This window comes from Myotis lucifugus, unplaced genomic scaffold (genome assembly GCF_000147115.1).
Source record: "Myotis lucifugus unplaced genomic scaffold, Myoluc2.0 scaffold_196, whole genome shotgun sequence".
Classification (NCBI taxonomy): Eukaryota; Metazoa; Chordata; class Mammalia; order Chiroptera; family Vespertilionidae; genus Myotis; species Myotis lucifugus.
In genome coordinates, this window is record NW_005871244.1 from 569,230 (window position 1) to 584,841 (window position 15,612).

Sequence of the window (15,612 nt, forward strand, 5' to 3'; positions counted from 1 at the left end):
CTCTCCTGACCCTAACTATTTCCAAATGACCTAGGACTGGCCTCCAGCTCCACTCCTAGTAGCAGTCTTCATTTATTTCCAGCAAGGAACCCCCACATCCCTTTGCCTCAGTGTCCCAACCACATGATTCTGGGGCTCACCTCCCATGGCCTTTCTGATGAAAAACACACCCTCTGTAACACAGCACCCTCATCTGCTGCCTACACAGCAGGGGCCTCATATCTTCCTTCAGGAAGCACATTCCAGACAAAGGACTGGCACCAGTAACCAAGCCCCTCACGGTGCTCGGCTCCTGGGATCATGCCCACAGGAAACCTGTCCTCCCCACCAGTTCCTCTCCCAGAGACCTCAGCCCTCTCCTCCTCTGACCACCCCTGTCCTCCCTCAGGGACAAAGAACACAGGACGGAGAACAGAGAATACATTTTTATTGCTGACCCTGTTACTGATGTCCCACTTCCCCACTATGCCCACCTCCACCCAGTCCCCACCTCTCTGTTGCCCTGGCCTTCACCACACTGATGCCTGTGACCATGTGCTATGCACATATGTTCCTTGGTTACTCTCTTCACCTTCTTTATCCAGTCTCCACCCACCCACCTCCCCTCTGGCTTTTGTCGTCTTTTCCATCTATCCATGGCTCTGGTTCTATTTTGTTCATCAGTTTATTATGTACAGTAGATTCCACATGTAAGTGAGATCATGTGGAAATTGTCTTTCTCTGAGTGGCTTATTTTGCTTACCATAATAATCCCCTGGTCCATCCATGCTGTTGCAAAGGGTAAGAGTTCCTTCTGTTTTTCAGACATGAAGTATTCTAGTGTGTAAATGTACCGCAGCTTTTTTTTAATCCACTAATCTACTGATGGGCTCTTGGGCTGGTTCCAGATCTTCGCTATTGTAACTGACGCTGATATGAACTTAGTGTGCATGTGTTCTTTCTGATTGGTGTTTCTAGATTCTTAGGATATATTCATAGAAGTAGGATGGTTAGGTCAACAGACAGTTTCTTTTTCTTTTCTTTTCTTTCTTTCTTTTTTGTTTGTTTGTTTTTGAGGAAACGCCACACAGTTTTCTACAGGGCGTGCACCAGCTATGCAGTAGGGTTCCCTTTTCTCCCCATCCTCACCAGCACTTGTTTGGTGTGTTACTGATGGTAGCCATTCTGGCAGGAGTGACATGGTAGCTCATTGTAGCAAAAGTAGAATCTTAGTTCCTGGTGACACTGAGTTTAACCCTGCCTCAGGGCTTCATTCCCACAGGCCCTTTGGCTGGGTGTCCTCAGAGACTCACTTGTATCCCTTCAAGATCACAGCACTCCCAGAGGCATGAACAGAGACAGCTCCTTGGATAACAACCCCATGGAGGACTCTCAGGATTCAGAGGAGACATGCGAGGTGAGGAGCCTGGGGGGGTATCAAGAAGTGACTGGGGCACAGGACAGGGTGACCACATTTCTGAGGTCATGAGGTCAGAGGCAGTGACACAGGGAGCAGGGTGTGGGGTGGGCGAAATCCCGAGTCTCAGGAGCTTCCCACCGTTACTCAGAACTTGCCTAGCATCCCTGAAGGAAACAAGGCCTGTGACCTTGGCTGTACTTGGTGACTCACGGTCCATTCTGGAAGGTGAGAGGACAGCCCACCAGCAGCATGAAGCACCTGCTGCAAGCAGGGGAGAGGCTGAGCCATGTTTCCCTTGTTCTGTCAGTTCACTGTGACATCAACCAGGAGGAACTGTTAGCTCCAGTGTACAGGTCCAACACAGGTTCTGCAACGCAGGAAGAGGGCAGGCCAAAGGGCAAACATGTTTACCTGAGCGGCTGCAGGGATTCATTATTTTTTCTTTTCCTAGATGTTCAAGGATGTTCCCAAATGCGTGTCTGAGGAAGAGTGGACAAAACTGGAAAATGCAGATAAATTAAGCTATGTGTACATGAAGAAAAGATACGACTTTATGACTGCTCTAGGTAACAGGCTGACCTGGGAACACAAGACCATCCCTCTTTCCCTTTACATATCGTGGTTCCTTCTTCGGTTCAACTAAATTTACCCCATTTCATTTGTGCGGGGAGAATTCCCTGAGCAGCTTCAGAACCTCTTTTCTATTGGATCCTGAACAGGGCTCAAGGTCAGGAGTGGCCACAGAGATGCTCAGACCTGGATCCTGCACTTTTCACTCCCACTGGCCCTTGTTCGCATCCCTCCACCTCCTGGCCTTTCCTGTCCCTGCTGCCTCCCTGCATCCACCCTCTTCTCAGGTTGTCTCTTAAGCAACAACTATTTTGCTTCTCCTAGGTCTCAAGGCCATCGGCCCAAATTTCATGCCTCCGACTAATCCAACCCCAAACTCGCCTGAGCATGATTCAGATGAACCTCAGAATCCTGGGAGTCATGGTGAGTGACAGGAAAGTCCTGGAAATTATCCCTGAAGCCAGATTTATTCGGGGTTCAGCAGCTCAGAAAAGATTCTCAGGGGTTTCTTGCCTAAACGGATCACTGGCAAGTAAAGAATGTTGGATGCAGAAGGTTAAGTACAGTCAGTTCAGTGGTGATTCGTATAAAATCCTAAGACTTGCAAAAGAACAATATGTTTTTATAGATAATAGGTCAATGGTAAATGTTTCAAAACCTGAATGTGAATAAAACTCATCAAATTCGGGAGTAAAGAAGTGCAGAAGTAGTAACGGCAGAGATTGGTGAGGGCTGCACGGATGCCGTCAGCTGTGACGTGTTCCCAGTGTTTTGTTGTGTTTTGGATGAAGGATCTCAGAACCCTGTGAAGCGGATGTGCACTAGTGTTGTGATCTGACTGGACACAGTGGGAGGTGGGCACATGTTTCTCACAAAGTCCTCAGTAGTTTTCTGGAGTTTGAAACATTTCTTTCTTTATATTTTTTTCATTGTAATTACAATTTAATGAGCATACAATATGTCAGAACTTGTGAAGCTAGACAATTCAAATATGTAGTTTGTTAATTATAACTCTATAAAGTTATTAAATTATATTTTTTAATTTTTCCCTTTATCGATTAAGATATTACAAATGTGTCCTCATCCCCCAATGTCCTGAAACATTTCTTTATTTAAAGGAGTTAATATTCTTGCCGAACACCCTCATGAGCCTCAGGAAAATTAAGAAAATTTTGACTAAAGTCTAAACACTCGAAAAACCTCCCAATTCAATTTTAGAACAGCATTGGGATAGCTTAAGATAAACACCTTAAGGGACAAAAAAATGATTAAAGTACTTTGTAATGACACTCACCTATTTCCTGAGCTTTACCAAACAGAATGGTCTTCTCACTCCTAACAGAACCTGATTCTATATATTGATTTGGGAGCGTTCGAAATAGCAATGCCACACATACACTGAGGTTTCCTAGTGGTCAGTGGGCAGAGGCCACAGGGGTGAAAGAAACCACACATTCAAAAAAGCTCGGCCTATGTGAGCAGTGTCTTTACTCACTGTGAAAAGGGTGGATATGTTCGCTTGCTCTTCTGCGTGGACAGCAGAGTTGCAAGAAGACCGGGTCAGAATGCTCACACTGTCTCCAATAGACCTAGGACAACCACCTCCACAGGCCATATTCCACGAGCACACAAGATCAATGTCAGGGGGCTGAAAATCCAGTACACAGTTTTTGACATTAGAGGAGGCTTTTTATAGTGGAAGCCTTGCAGAACCGCTGCGCTAAATCATACCTGGGTCATCACACAATGAACGACTTCATTCAGGTATAATTGGCATACTATAAAATTCACCCGTTTTGAGTATACAGTGAATTCTAGTTGCCACACATCGTTAAGTGGAGACAGTTCAAGTTCCCAACAAATCAATTTAATTCTTTGGGGGAATATGTAAGATGTATGTCATGGAATAGGATGAGACAGTGGTGGAGTTTAGTTCAAGTTTTTAAACCATCAGAGAGAATGTTATGAATTAATCCTATGCACAAATGTACAATCTATAGTAATAATCATCAGAAACCAGTTCCAAAAATAACCCCTGATGGTGAGTGCATTGATGCCATCTGCTGCAGATTTCCCTGATACTTCAGGAGTCTTCCAGGATGTGGGGAACGTTTACCAACAAAGACCATCTTCGCTTTATCACCTATTTACGAACGAAAGTCCTGAGGAGGCTTCCCACGTCCAACCAAAAAAACACCTGAAGGTATCTCCCGAATCTGAAGGTCCTTGCTCGCTACACGGCTGTAAATATGGTATGAGTAGAATAGTGTGACAGCCGGTATGTCTTTCATCTTCATAGTGATGCCGGATGTTATTTTAAGCACTTTAGATGGATTCAGTTACTTAAGTCGTAAGAAACCATTTATCACTAGTGTTACTACTATTATATACAAAATAATTGTGTGGATATTAATAACAATGATAGCACATAATAATGATAATAATGAAGAGGCTGGTTTGCAGAGATACTTCATAATTTCCCAGAGACCACAGAGGCAGTGACAGTAGTACAATCCAAAGCCCCAGCCCATTCCTAAGCTCCTAAAGGTTTTCATATGTTTATGAAGTTTCCATTGTCTTCATAGGGGTTTTTCTACTGCCGCTCCCTCCTCCCGCGCCCCCCCCCCTGCTGCTGATCCTTCCATTTACACATCCACTCTCACAACAGAAAGTACCAGGCCCTCTTTGCTGTCACAGGGCCACTCTCCATATCTGAGGAACCCCTTAGACTGTGAGTCCCTCACTACCATGAGCTCCTTCAGGCCTTATCTGGGCCTGAGGCAACTCTGAAGCCTCAATCCCAGCCCAGAGAGCCTCAGAGGTGCCTAAATTTGCATTGAATACTTGAGTCCACAATTGCAGATGAAGCTAGTTGAGATGGTAAAGGGATCTAGGGGTTGGGCTGCCAGTCTGGAGACAGTTGAGAAGGGAATTGAAAGATCACAAGAGAAAGTATTCCTTTCCATTGATTCCACACAAACCACTTTCACTTCCCTTGTTTTACATTTCTTATTCACTCTTTCCTAAAGGAAGGAGCCTGATGAAAAGTACATGAAAGCTGATGGTCATGACACCACCTGACAGCAGCAGAGTTGATGTGGGAACCACCTCCCTAATTCCATTATACCAGTAAATGATGGTGCCAGGGTTGGACAGTATGTCACATCTGGCACAGCATTCTTGTCTGTGTATCATCATTTCTGTGTAGCATTCCTTTCATCCCCCCCAATATTAACCTCCCCACACCATTTTCAAGCAGTTTTTTCCCCTCCAAACACTTTTAAATTTTTACCTTTATTGTAGAAACGATTACAGATGTCCCACCTTTCTCCCCCCTCAATGATCCCCTCCACCTTAATACCACCTTCCTTGGCCTTCACTGCACTATTGTCTATGTCCACAGGCTATACATACATGCATATAATTTCTCCTTTAATCACTACTCACCCCCTTCCCGCTGGGATTCCTCAGTGTGTGCCATGCTTCCATGTCTCTGGATCTATTTTGTGAGTCAATTTATTTTGTTCATTAGAGTTCACATATAAAGGAGATTGTGTGATACTTGTCTTTCTCTGACTGGTTTATTTCGCTTAGCATAACAGTCTACAAGTTTCTCCATGCAGTCTCAAAGGGTAAGAGATTCTTATTTTTTACAGTGACATAATATTCCATTGTGTAAATGTTCCACAGATCTTTTTCTTTCTTATCCACTAACCTGCTGGTGGGCACTTGGGCTGTTACCAGATCTTAGCTATTGTAAATAATGCTACTATGAACGTAAGAGTGCAAACATTCTTTCTGATTGGAGTTTCAGAATTCTTATGGTATATTCCTAGAAGTGGGGTTACTGGCAGTTCCATTTTTAATTTTTGAGGGAACTCCATACTGTTTTTCATAGTGTCAGCACCAGTCTGCATTCCAACCAGCAGTGTACTAGGGTTCCCTTTTCTCCACATCCTCACCAACACTTGTTGTTAGTTGAATTTTTTTATGGCAGCCATTCTGGCAAGTGTGAGGTGAAAACTCATTGTCATTTTAATTTGCATCCCTCTTATGATTACTGACTGAGCATTTTTCATATGTCTCTTGGCCATCTGTATATCCTCTATGGAGAAGTGTGTCTTTACGTGCTTTGGCTTTTTTTAAAGATAAATTTTATTGATTTCAGAGAGGAAGGTAGAGCGAGACAGAGATAGGAACATCAATGATGAGAGAGAATCATTGATCCGCTGCCTCCTGCACACCCCACACTGGGGATTGAGCCCGCAACCTGGGCATGTGCCCTGACTGGGAATCAAACCTTGACCTTCTGGTTCATAGGTCAACACTCAACCACTGAGCCAAGCTGGCTGGGTTCATTTTTAAATTGTATTGTTTGTCTTCCTTTTGTGAACTTGTATGAGTTCTTTAAATATTTTAGAAATTAAGCCCTTATCAGATATACATATTGGCAAATATGTATATGTTGATGGTTTCCTTTTCTGTGAGAAAACTACATTTACTATCCCAGCAGGTGTCTACTCTTTTATATATGGTCACCTTTATTGGTTAGAAGCTCTTCATTGCTTTCATAGACCTCGTGGATTTTTACAATGCTGTTGTTCCGAAAATGTTCTTTATACCACACTCACGCTTACGTGGAGACTTCTGCTATTTGCCAGAACATGAGTCTGGAAATAGCAAGGAGCCAAGTGTTCTAGTCCTCAAAACACCCTCATTTAGGCCATTCCATTTCCTTCTAACTGCCCAGGTTCCCCACCATTGAGGTACCGGTCATATACTACCCCAGAGTTGTAGAGAATGTTCATTAAAATACTGCACGTGAAGACACTTTATACATTGAAAGCACCAGAGAAATGCCTCTGATAGTGTTTGTATATGACTTTCCCATGAGACAGATGGTGCCCGTGAAAGAAGCAAGGGGAAAAAATAAACTGAAGCTACCACCAGTAACCCCAGACTCAGAGCCAGCTCCGAAAAAGCTCTGCCCCTCAGGCAAAGGGAAGGCCTCTGGTCAGCTGAGGAAGAAGAAGCCTGGTAAGGGGGGGGGGGGGCACAACGCCTCTGGCCTCACTGGCAAGGGAGCTAGGTCCTGAACAGGCCTGGGTCCAGGTTGGACTTTGGAGCTTGTTCAGCTCCAGCTCAGACCTGAGAACAGGACTTCCAAAGTCACAGGTTGACTTGTCAGCGACATAAGATGTGTGTTGCCGTGGGCTGGTTGTCCCATTCTCTCAACTCCAGATTCTTATCTCATAAAATGGGAATAAAGAATCAAGTCTCATTAATTGTTTGAACACATTAACACTTGGAGTGTGGGAAACGAGTTAAGTCGGCTCGTGTGAATTGCGCGTACTCCGCGGGAGCCGTCTTTAACTCGGTTCATATAGATTTGCGGTGGAGTGCGGGAAACGTGTAAACTCGGGCCGATTGTAACTGCGTATTACCAAATATTTGTTTGTAATCCACCCTTTTGGTGGATGGAACAAAACCAAAAGACAGAGCCATCTTATATTTTGGCGGGAAATTCACCCGCACTCCAAGTGTTAAGTGAAATCTATGACTTACAACATGAAAGGTGCTCAGTTAATTCTACCTGTGTAACCTGAGCACGTGTCTTACTCAAAGTGGTATCCACCACCCGCAGCTCAATGTCTGACAGACCATATGTCCTTGACAGTATATGCTGAAAGGTCTAAATGAATGTTCTGATAAGTACAGAGGTTGGGAATCTAACCCATTGGAGGGCCCAGGAGCTAAAACTCAACCTGGCATTTGTTGTGTACTGGTTCACTTCTACCATCTCAATATCTCTGAGCTAGAGGATGTGGACAACAGACCAAGGAGAAGGCTCTTGGACCATTGGGAGGGAGGAGAAACCTTCTTATATGACAAAATAAGGCCCACAATGCTTCGTCCACATTAACCAATGCCTCTGTATCACAGGATCCAGGAAAGGAAATACTGATGCCTGGATCAGCAGGCTGAGGGAAAGAAAGGAACATATTGTGTACGAAGAGATCAGTGATCCAGAGGAAGATGACTGACTATGTAAGTGGCCTTTCCTTCCAGCCCACACCACTGCAAAACACACTGTTCTCATAGTCCCACCTTGTCATTCCTTCCCAAAATCATTCCTATGCCTAGACCCTTGGGATGCAGCACTGAGACTAAATGACGAGGCTTCCCTCCCTCTTTCTACTCCCTGCTCTGTGTAGCCAGGGATCTCTCTACCCAGCATGCCCTGGGCTCCACCCCTTGGTCAGCTCCTGAACTATAGGCCTCAGCTTCCTCTAGCTAAGAACTTACACAACAGGTGAGAGTCCCTGTGGCATGAGCAGAAGATTCGCTTTGAGGAGCAGTGGGAGGTGCATGCACAGCATGAGGTGGGGAGGAATCTGAGTGCTCAGGGTCCTGCAGGTCAGGATGAGGGGTTAGGTATTAACGGATCAGGCAATGGGAGCTCACTGCAACTTATTTCCTTTCTCTCTCTTTGTCTCCACCTCAAGGATGTGACAAGTGCCCATGAAAAGAAGCAGAACCTGGTGGCCCTTCATGAACATGGGCACGACTGTGGACTACTGGCCATCAGCAGTACAGCAACTAAAAGAAAGAGTTTACAGTAGTGAAAAGCTCAGCACTATGTTAATATGTTAATATGTTAATATGTTAATATGTTTTGTTAGATGTTAGTTTTATAGAGCGTAGTAACACCTGTTCCTAATGCACGTTCCTGTCAGTGTATCCATGCACTTATTTCAGTAAAAAAGCACTGTCAGGTACCCTCCCTCTCCCTAGATGTGACTGGTAAGGTATTCCAGGGGTTGGATTCCAGATGCTCTTCTCTGCATTTGTACACACGCCCTAATGCTTTCACTATGAGCATCTTGTGTTTGGTCTTGTCTACTAAGTGTCCTGGGTATGTTCCTCTTATTCTGTTCTCTGTTGAGCAGTTGCTCTGTGTTGCAAACCCCCATTATTCATTTACCCTACATCAGTCACTGTCAGTTAATAAACAGAAGTTTCTTCTCAGTTGGTAGTTCCTCTCCTTCTTATGCACAAACCCTGTGCACATGTGTGGGTGGTTCATTTGTACAGAGACTTAGAAGTGGAGTTACTACACTAGCCGGTTTAGCTAAGTGGATAGAGCATCGGTCTGCAGACCAAAGGTTCCTGGGTTCGATTCTCCCATGGGCATGTACCTTGGTTGCACGCTTCTCCCTGGCCCAGGCCCTGGTTGGGGCGTCTGTAGGAGGCAACCAATGGATGTGTTTCCCTAACATCGATATTTCTGTCTTTTTTCTCTTTCTGCCACTCTCTGTAAAAATCAATATAAAAATATCCTCGGTTGGGGATTTTTTCAAAAGGAAGAAGTGGAGTTGCTACTTCACAGGTTTCATTCATTCAACAAACACGTACAGGCACATTACAGAGAACTGAATGCTGTCCCAGGTGCTGAGGAGACATCAGGGAATAAGAAAAAAATGTCGTCCACGTGAGCTTGACATTCTTCTGGGATATATTTCCAGATTTTACCTGTTGAAACCCTTTCTTTTACTAACTCAGTTATATCTCAGGCTTAGGGGCTGGGAAAGTCTAATGTGGAGAGTGTGGGATGAGACAGAGGTGCTCTGGACTCTGTTCCAAAACTCAGGGGAGAAGATGTGGAATCATTTTTCCAAGTCTGGGAACCTTCAGAGCGCAGCTTACAGAGTGGGAGAGGCAGAGTTCTGGTGATAGTTTGAGCAGGGGAGGACACAGATGTACAGGGTGCGTGGGAGAGCGCCTGGCATACAGGCAAGGGAGACCCAGGACCCAGTGTGTGCTGTCACAGCCATTGAAAGGAGAGGGTGTCAGGGAGGACGGTGTGAGGGGTCAGAATAACCAGGGCTGAGGTCCATGAGAACTGGCTCAGCAGTGAGAGGGGTGTCCTACCTGGGTCAGTGAGGATGCTGCTCCACCTCTGCCTCAGCAGAAACAAATTTGCTCTTACCCTAATAGAGCACTGCATTCCTCAAATTCAATATTCTGCTAATGCAGTTTGAGTACATGATTGTCCATGTGAAAAGAGAAGAGAATCCCCAGAATAGATCCTGAAAGATTTCATTTCTGTTCCCCCCTTGAAAGATGGTACACACCAACTGGATGCCCAGCAGGAAGATACGCAAGAAAAAAAGACTTCAAATCACATTGCAGTCAGCAGCGTAAATGTTTTTTCGTACCTTCCAGAGTAGATAATACTGTCCATGAGACAGATCCTGATTATGAGATGTCAGGAGAGTACGGTTTTTCCCAAACCCAGAAATCAGCCTGGACATGGTTCCGAGCCCACCCCCAATTAGCCTTCTCCCCTGCAAAGTATGATGCCCCATGTGGATGCACATGCTCTTCTGATGAGGTCCTAAATGACTGTTTATACCCTCTTGTCTGATTCGTTTGTGTTTCAATTGTTTTTAGACTGGGTTTACAGCTAATCCCTATTCCTAGCAGAGAATTGGGAAATGCAGGGATGTGTGAGAGAGAGCAGTGCATGCATCACAAAAGGGGCCTTCTGAGCTTTCTTCACTAAGAACCACAATACACAACACAGTTTGCAGTGACTCTAAGCCAAGTGCTCCACAAAACCATTCTGACCCTTTGCACATGCAACACAGCCTGGTATTTTCTATTCTGTTCTGCAATGCACTGTGTTATTCCATTGTAATTCATTAAAAACATGAAATTCTGGTCAGGTAACATACAACGTTCTATTGGCCTGTTTATGAGTTACAACTTGCAGCTTGGAAAGCCCTTCTTGATGGTCCCTGTGTGTGTCTACCAGGTAACTCCCTGTTCTCATTCCTGTAGAGAAGGTGAAAGGAGGCCTCATGATGCTTTCTCAGGCCTGGGTCTCCTGGCAGGTAAAGATTGTCTGTGGAATCGGTGGCCTTCAGGCTGGACAGTGCAATGTTCAGGCTTCACAGAACCTTGTTGGTCCTGCTGGAGGGAGTTGCAGGTCTGGCTGCCCAGTGTGGGGGCCCAACATGGCACATTGTGGTTCCAGTTGTGTGTGTCTGAAGCAGGCTCTGGTGGTTACTTAGTTCACGTGAGTGTACAGTGACTTGGTCCCACAAGAATGATCTCCAGCAGGATGACCTGGAAGCAGTGTAGCAGCCTTACAGTTGACAGAGCTCCCTCCACCACTGTCCATAACCAATGGCCCTTGTAAGCACCCTTGATCCCAGAGAGCTCCCTCAAATCCCAGAGAGCTCTCCAGGTTTTACATACTTTTCTATGTCTTCTCGCGCTTGTTTTACACAAGCTGTTCTAATGCACAACATTACATTTCAGGTTTAATTGCTCTAAATGAAAGAATATATTCTATTTTCTTGTGAAAAGCAGCATGTTTAGCATCCTCCTACACCTCCTTGCAGGAACACCAGCTTCACAAGATAGTCTTTAAGAATGCTATATCGCCCTGACTGGTTTGGCTCTGTGGATAGAGCGTCGGCCTATGGAGTGAAGGGTCCCAGGTTCGATTCCGGCCAAGGGCACATGCCTGGGTTGTGGGCTCAATCCCCAGTAGGGGATGTGCAGAAGGCAGCCGATCAATGATTCTCTCTCATCATCGATGTTTCTATCTCTCTCTCCCTCTCCCTTCCTCTCTGAAATCAATAAAAACAAATAAAAATAAAATAAAATAAAAAGAATGCTATATTGGAGAATCGAAGATGGCGGCATAGGTAAACACCGGAGATTGCCACCGTAAACAACCACTTCAAAAATACAACTAAAAGTCGGAACGGACATCAACCAGAACCACAGGAAGGCTGGCTGAGGAGAGACTCTTCAACTAGAAGCAAAAACAACAGCATTCCGACGCTCAGAGGAGGCGTAGTGTGGAAAATTTAAAGGTACGGTGGTGAGGTGGTGCGCGTGCAAAGCGGGCTGGCGGCTGAGGGCGTGGTTGTCGTTTTCAATCAGGAGTGAGTCTCAGACTCTGGGCTACAGATCCGGGCGAGTCTCTAGGGACCCAGACTCAAAGGGGAGAAGCGGGACTGTCTGGCTATGGCCCCTCCGAGGTTTGCAGCGGTTGATGGGACAGAGAGGCAGAGCCCCTGGGGACGGACTGAGAGCAGTCATAGCGGCTCCCTCCCCCCGCCCTGTTGAGCCCGCCCCGCCCAAGCCCTGAGCACAGCCATTTGCCGATCGCCTCAGGCAAAGGCTGGATTAGCGCCTCCCCAGAAGACAGACGTTTTCCGCACAGCTGATTCCTACAGCCAGTCGGCCTGGTGGTCAAATCCCTCTAGTGTTAACTACAACAATTAAGGCTTGGCTAGAACAAGACTGCGCACAGAGACCACAAGGGGGTGCACCAAGAAAGCATAAAAGATGCGGAGACAAAAAAACATGACAGAAATGGAGGATATGGAGCTAAGAATCGCAATTTTGAGGGCTTGCCATAAATTTGTGCAGAGCCTCACGAAAACTAATGAGACCCTCGATGCTACGATAAAGAAATTAGAAAGTAAGCATACACGGACTGAAATAAAGAATATTATACCCAATAGCAGACCAGAGGAGCTCAAGAATCAAACCAAAGATTCGACAAAAAAACACCCAATTGGAAAAGCAAAATGAAAAAAGAATCCGAAAGTGTGAAGATAGTGTAAGGAGCCTCTGGGACAGCTTTAAGCGGACTAATATCAGAATTATTGGAGTGCCAGAAGATGAGAGACAGCAAGATATTGAAAACCTATTTCAAGAAATAATGGCAGAAAACTTCCCCCACCTGGAGAAAGAAATGGACTTACAGGTTCAAGAAGCGCAGAGAACCCCAAACAAAAGGAATCCAAAGAGGACCACACCAAGACACATCATCATTAAAATGCCAAGAGCAAAAGACAAAGAGAAAATCTTAAAAGCAGCAAGAGAAAGAGGCTCAATTACCTACAAGGGAATACCCATACGACTGTCAGCTGATTTCTCAACAGAAACTTTGCAGGCCAGAAGGGAATGGCAAGAAATATTCAAAGTGCTGAATACCAAGAACCTACAACCAAGATTACTTTATCCAGCAAAGCTATCATTCACAATTGAAGGTCAGATAAAGAGCTTCACAGATAAGGAAAAGCTAAAGGAGTTCACCACCGCCAAACCAGTATTATATGAAATGCTGAAAGGTATCCTTTAAGAAGAGGAAGAAGAAGAAAAAGGTAAAGATACAAATTATGAACAACAAATATGCATCTATCAACAAATGAATCTAAGAATCAAGTGAATAAATAACCTGATGTACAGAATGAACTGGTGATTATAATAGAATCAGGGACATAGAAAGGGAATGGACTGACTATTCTTGGGGGGAAAAGGGGTGTGGGAGATGCGGGAAGTGACTGGACAAAAATCATGCACCTATGGATGAACACAGTGGGTGGGGAGTGAGGGTGGAGGGTGGGGTGGGAGCTGGAAGGAGGGGAGTTATGGGGGGAAAAAGAGGAACAAATGTAATAATCTGAACAATAAAGATTAAAAAAAAAAAAGAATGCTATATTGCTCTGGCTGATTTGGTTCAGTGGATAGAGCATTGGCCTCTGGACTGATTTTGGGAGCGTTCAATTCCAGGGTGCCAGGTTCAATTCCAGTCAAGGGCACATTCCGTGGTTGCAGGCTCAATCCCCAGTAGGGGGCGTGCAGTAGGCAGCCAATCAATGATTCTCTCTCATCATTGATGTTTTTATCTCCCTCTCCCTTCCTCTCTGAAATCAATAAAATAAAATAAAAATAAAAACATGTCACAACTGAACAGAAGAAATCTTCAGAAAGAGAAGTAAATGAAATGGAAGCAAGCAAACTACTAGATACAGAATTATATTGTTGATCAAGATTCTTAATAAGTGCTTCGATGGGCTCAAAGTGAGCTTCAAGGGACTTAGTGAGACTTTAAAGGATCTTAGTAAAAATTACAAAGACATTAAAAAGGACCAGTCAAATATTAAGCATACACTAGCTGAAATAAAGAATGATTTACAGGGAATCACCTGTGGAGTACAGGATGGTGAGAATCAAATCAGCAATTTGGAATATGAGGAAGCAAAAAAATGCTCAATCAGAGGAGCAAAAAGAAATAAGAATCCAAAATTATGAAGATAATGCAAGGAGCCTCTGGGGAAACTTCAAGCATACCAACATTCACATTATGGGGGTGCCAGCAGGAGAAGACAGAGAGCAAGATATTGAAAACCTATGTGAAGCAATAATGACAGAAAACTTCCCCTACTTATTGAAAACCATAGACCTACAAGTCCAGGAAGTCCAGAGAGTCACAAACAAGAGGAATACAAAGAGAGGCTCACACCAAAACGCATCATAATTAAAATGCCAAGGCTTAAAGACAAAGAATATTAAAAGCAGCAAGAGAGTGAGCACCAAAGCCCCATTGAAGCAAGTCTTGCCCCAGAGGGGTGTATCCAGCACAGAAGTTCTCCCACTGCAGACACAGCTGACTCTCACAGCCAATTGGCCTGGAGGTCAATTCTTCCCAGTGATAACTACAACAATCAAGGCTTAACTACAACAAGACTGTTCACAAAGCCCACAAGGGAGTGCACCAAGAGTATCCTCCTCAGGTAATTGGGGAGGCTGAACCACTGGGCCCTAGAGGACACTCAGCACAGGAAACCACTTTATCAACACGGAAGCATAAAAAATGCCAAGACAAAGAAACAGGACACAAATAACAGAAATGGAGGAAAGCAAACTGCTGGATATAGAGTTCAAAAGCACACTTTTAAGGTCTTTAAAGAACTGTCTAGAAGCCCCAAATAAATTTAGTAAGGCCCTCGAAAAGACCGGTGAGACCGCCGATAAATGTATTGAGATCCTCAAGAAATCTAATGAGACCCTCGAGGTTGTGATAAAGGACCAACTAGAAATTAAGCATACACTGACTGAAATAAAGAATATTATACAGACTCCCAACAGCAGACCAGAGGATCGCAAGAATCAAGTCAAAGATTTGAAATACGAAGAAGCAAAAAATACCCAACCGGAAAAGCAAAATGAAAAAAGAATCCAAAAATACGAAGATAGTGTAAGGGACAGCTTCAAGCGTACCAACATCAGAATTATAGGGGTGCCAGAAGAAGAGAGAGAGCAAGATATTGAAAACCTATTTGAAGAAATAATGACAGAAAACTTCCCCTACCTGGTGAAAGAAATAGACTTCCAAGTCCAGGAAGCACAGAGAACCCCAAACAAAAGGAATTCAAAGAGGACCACACCAAGACACATCATAAATAAAATGCCAAGAGCAAAAGACAAAGAGAGTATCCTAAAAGCAACAAGAGAAAGAAAGTCAGTTACCTACAAGGGAGTACCCATACGACTGTCAGCTGATTTCTCAACAGAAACTTTGCAGGCCGGAAGGGAGTGGCAAGAAATATTCAAAGTGATGAATAGCAAGGAACTACAACCAAGATTACTCTACCCAGCAAAGCTATCATTTAGAATTGAAGGTCAGATAAAGAGCTTCTCAGACAACAAAAAACTAACGGAGTTCATCACCACCAAATAAGTATTACATGAAATGCTGAAGGGTATTCTTGACGAAGAAGAAGAAGTACAGAGAAGGAGAAGGGGGAGGGGGAGGGGGAGGGGGGAGGGGG

The 15,612-nt window shown here is 44.5% G+C and overlaps 1 protein-coding gene across 1 annotated transcript in view; it reads left to right on the forward strand.

The window, feature by feature from the left end:
* The window catches only part of LOC102442587 (protein SSX9-like), a 24,064-nt gene extending 16,051 nt beyond the window's left edge, over positions 1–8,013 (forward strand). The window contains exons 3-6 of the mRNA XM_014462965.1: positions 1,308–1,396; positions 1,851–1,965; positions 2,294–2,392; positions 7,913–8,013. Coding sequence (XP_014318451.1) covers positions 1,308–1,396; positions 1,851–1,965; positions 2,294–2,392; positions 7,913–8,013 — 404 coding nt within the window. The remainder of the gene's footprint in view (positions 1–1,307; positions 1,397–1,850; positions 1,966–2,293; positions 2,393–7,912) is intronic.
* Positions 8,014–15,612: the final 7,599 nt, after the last annotated feature.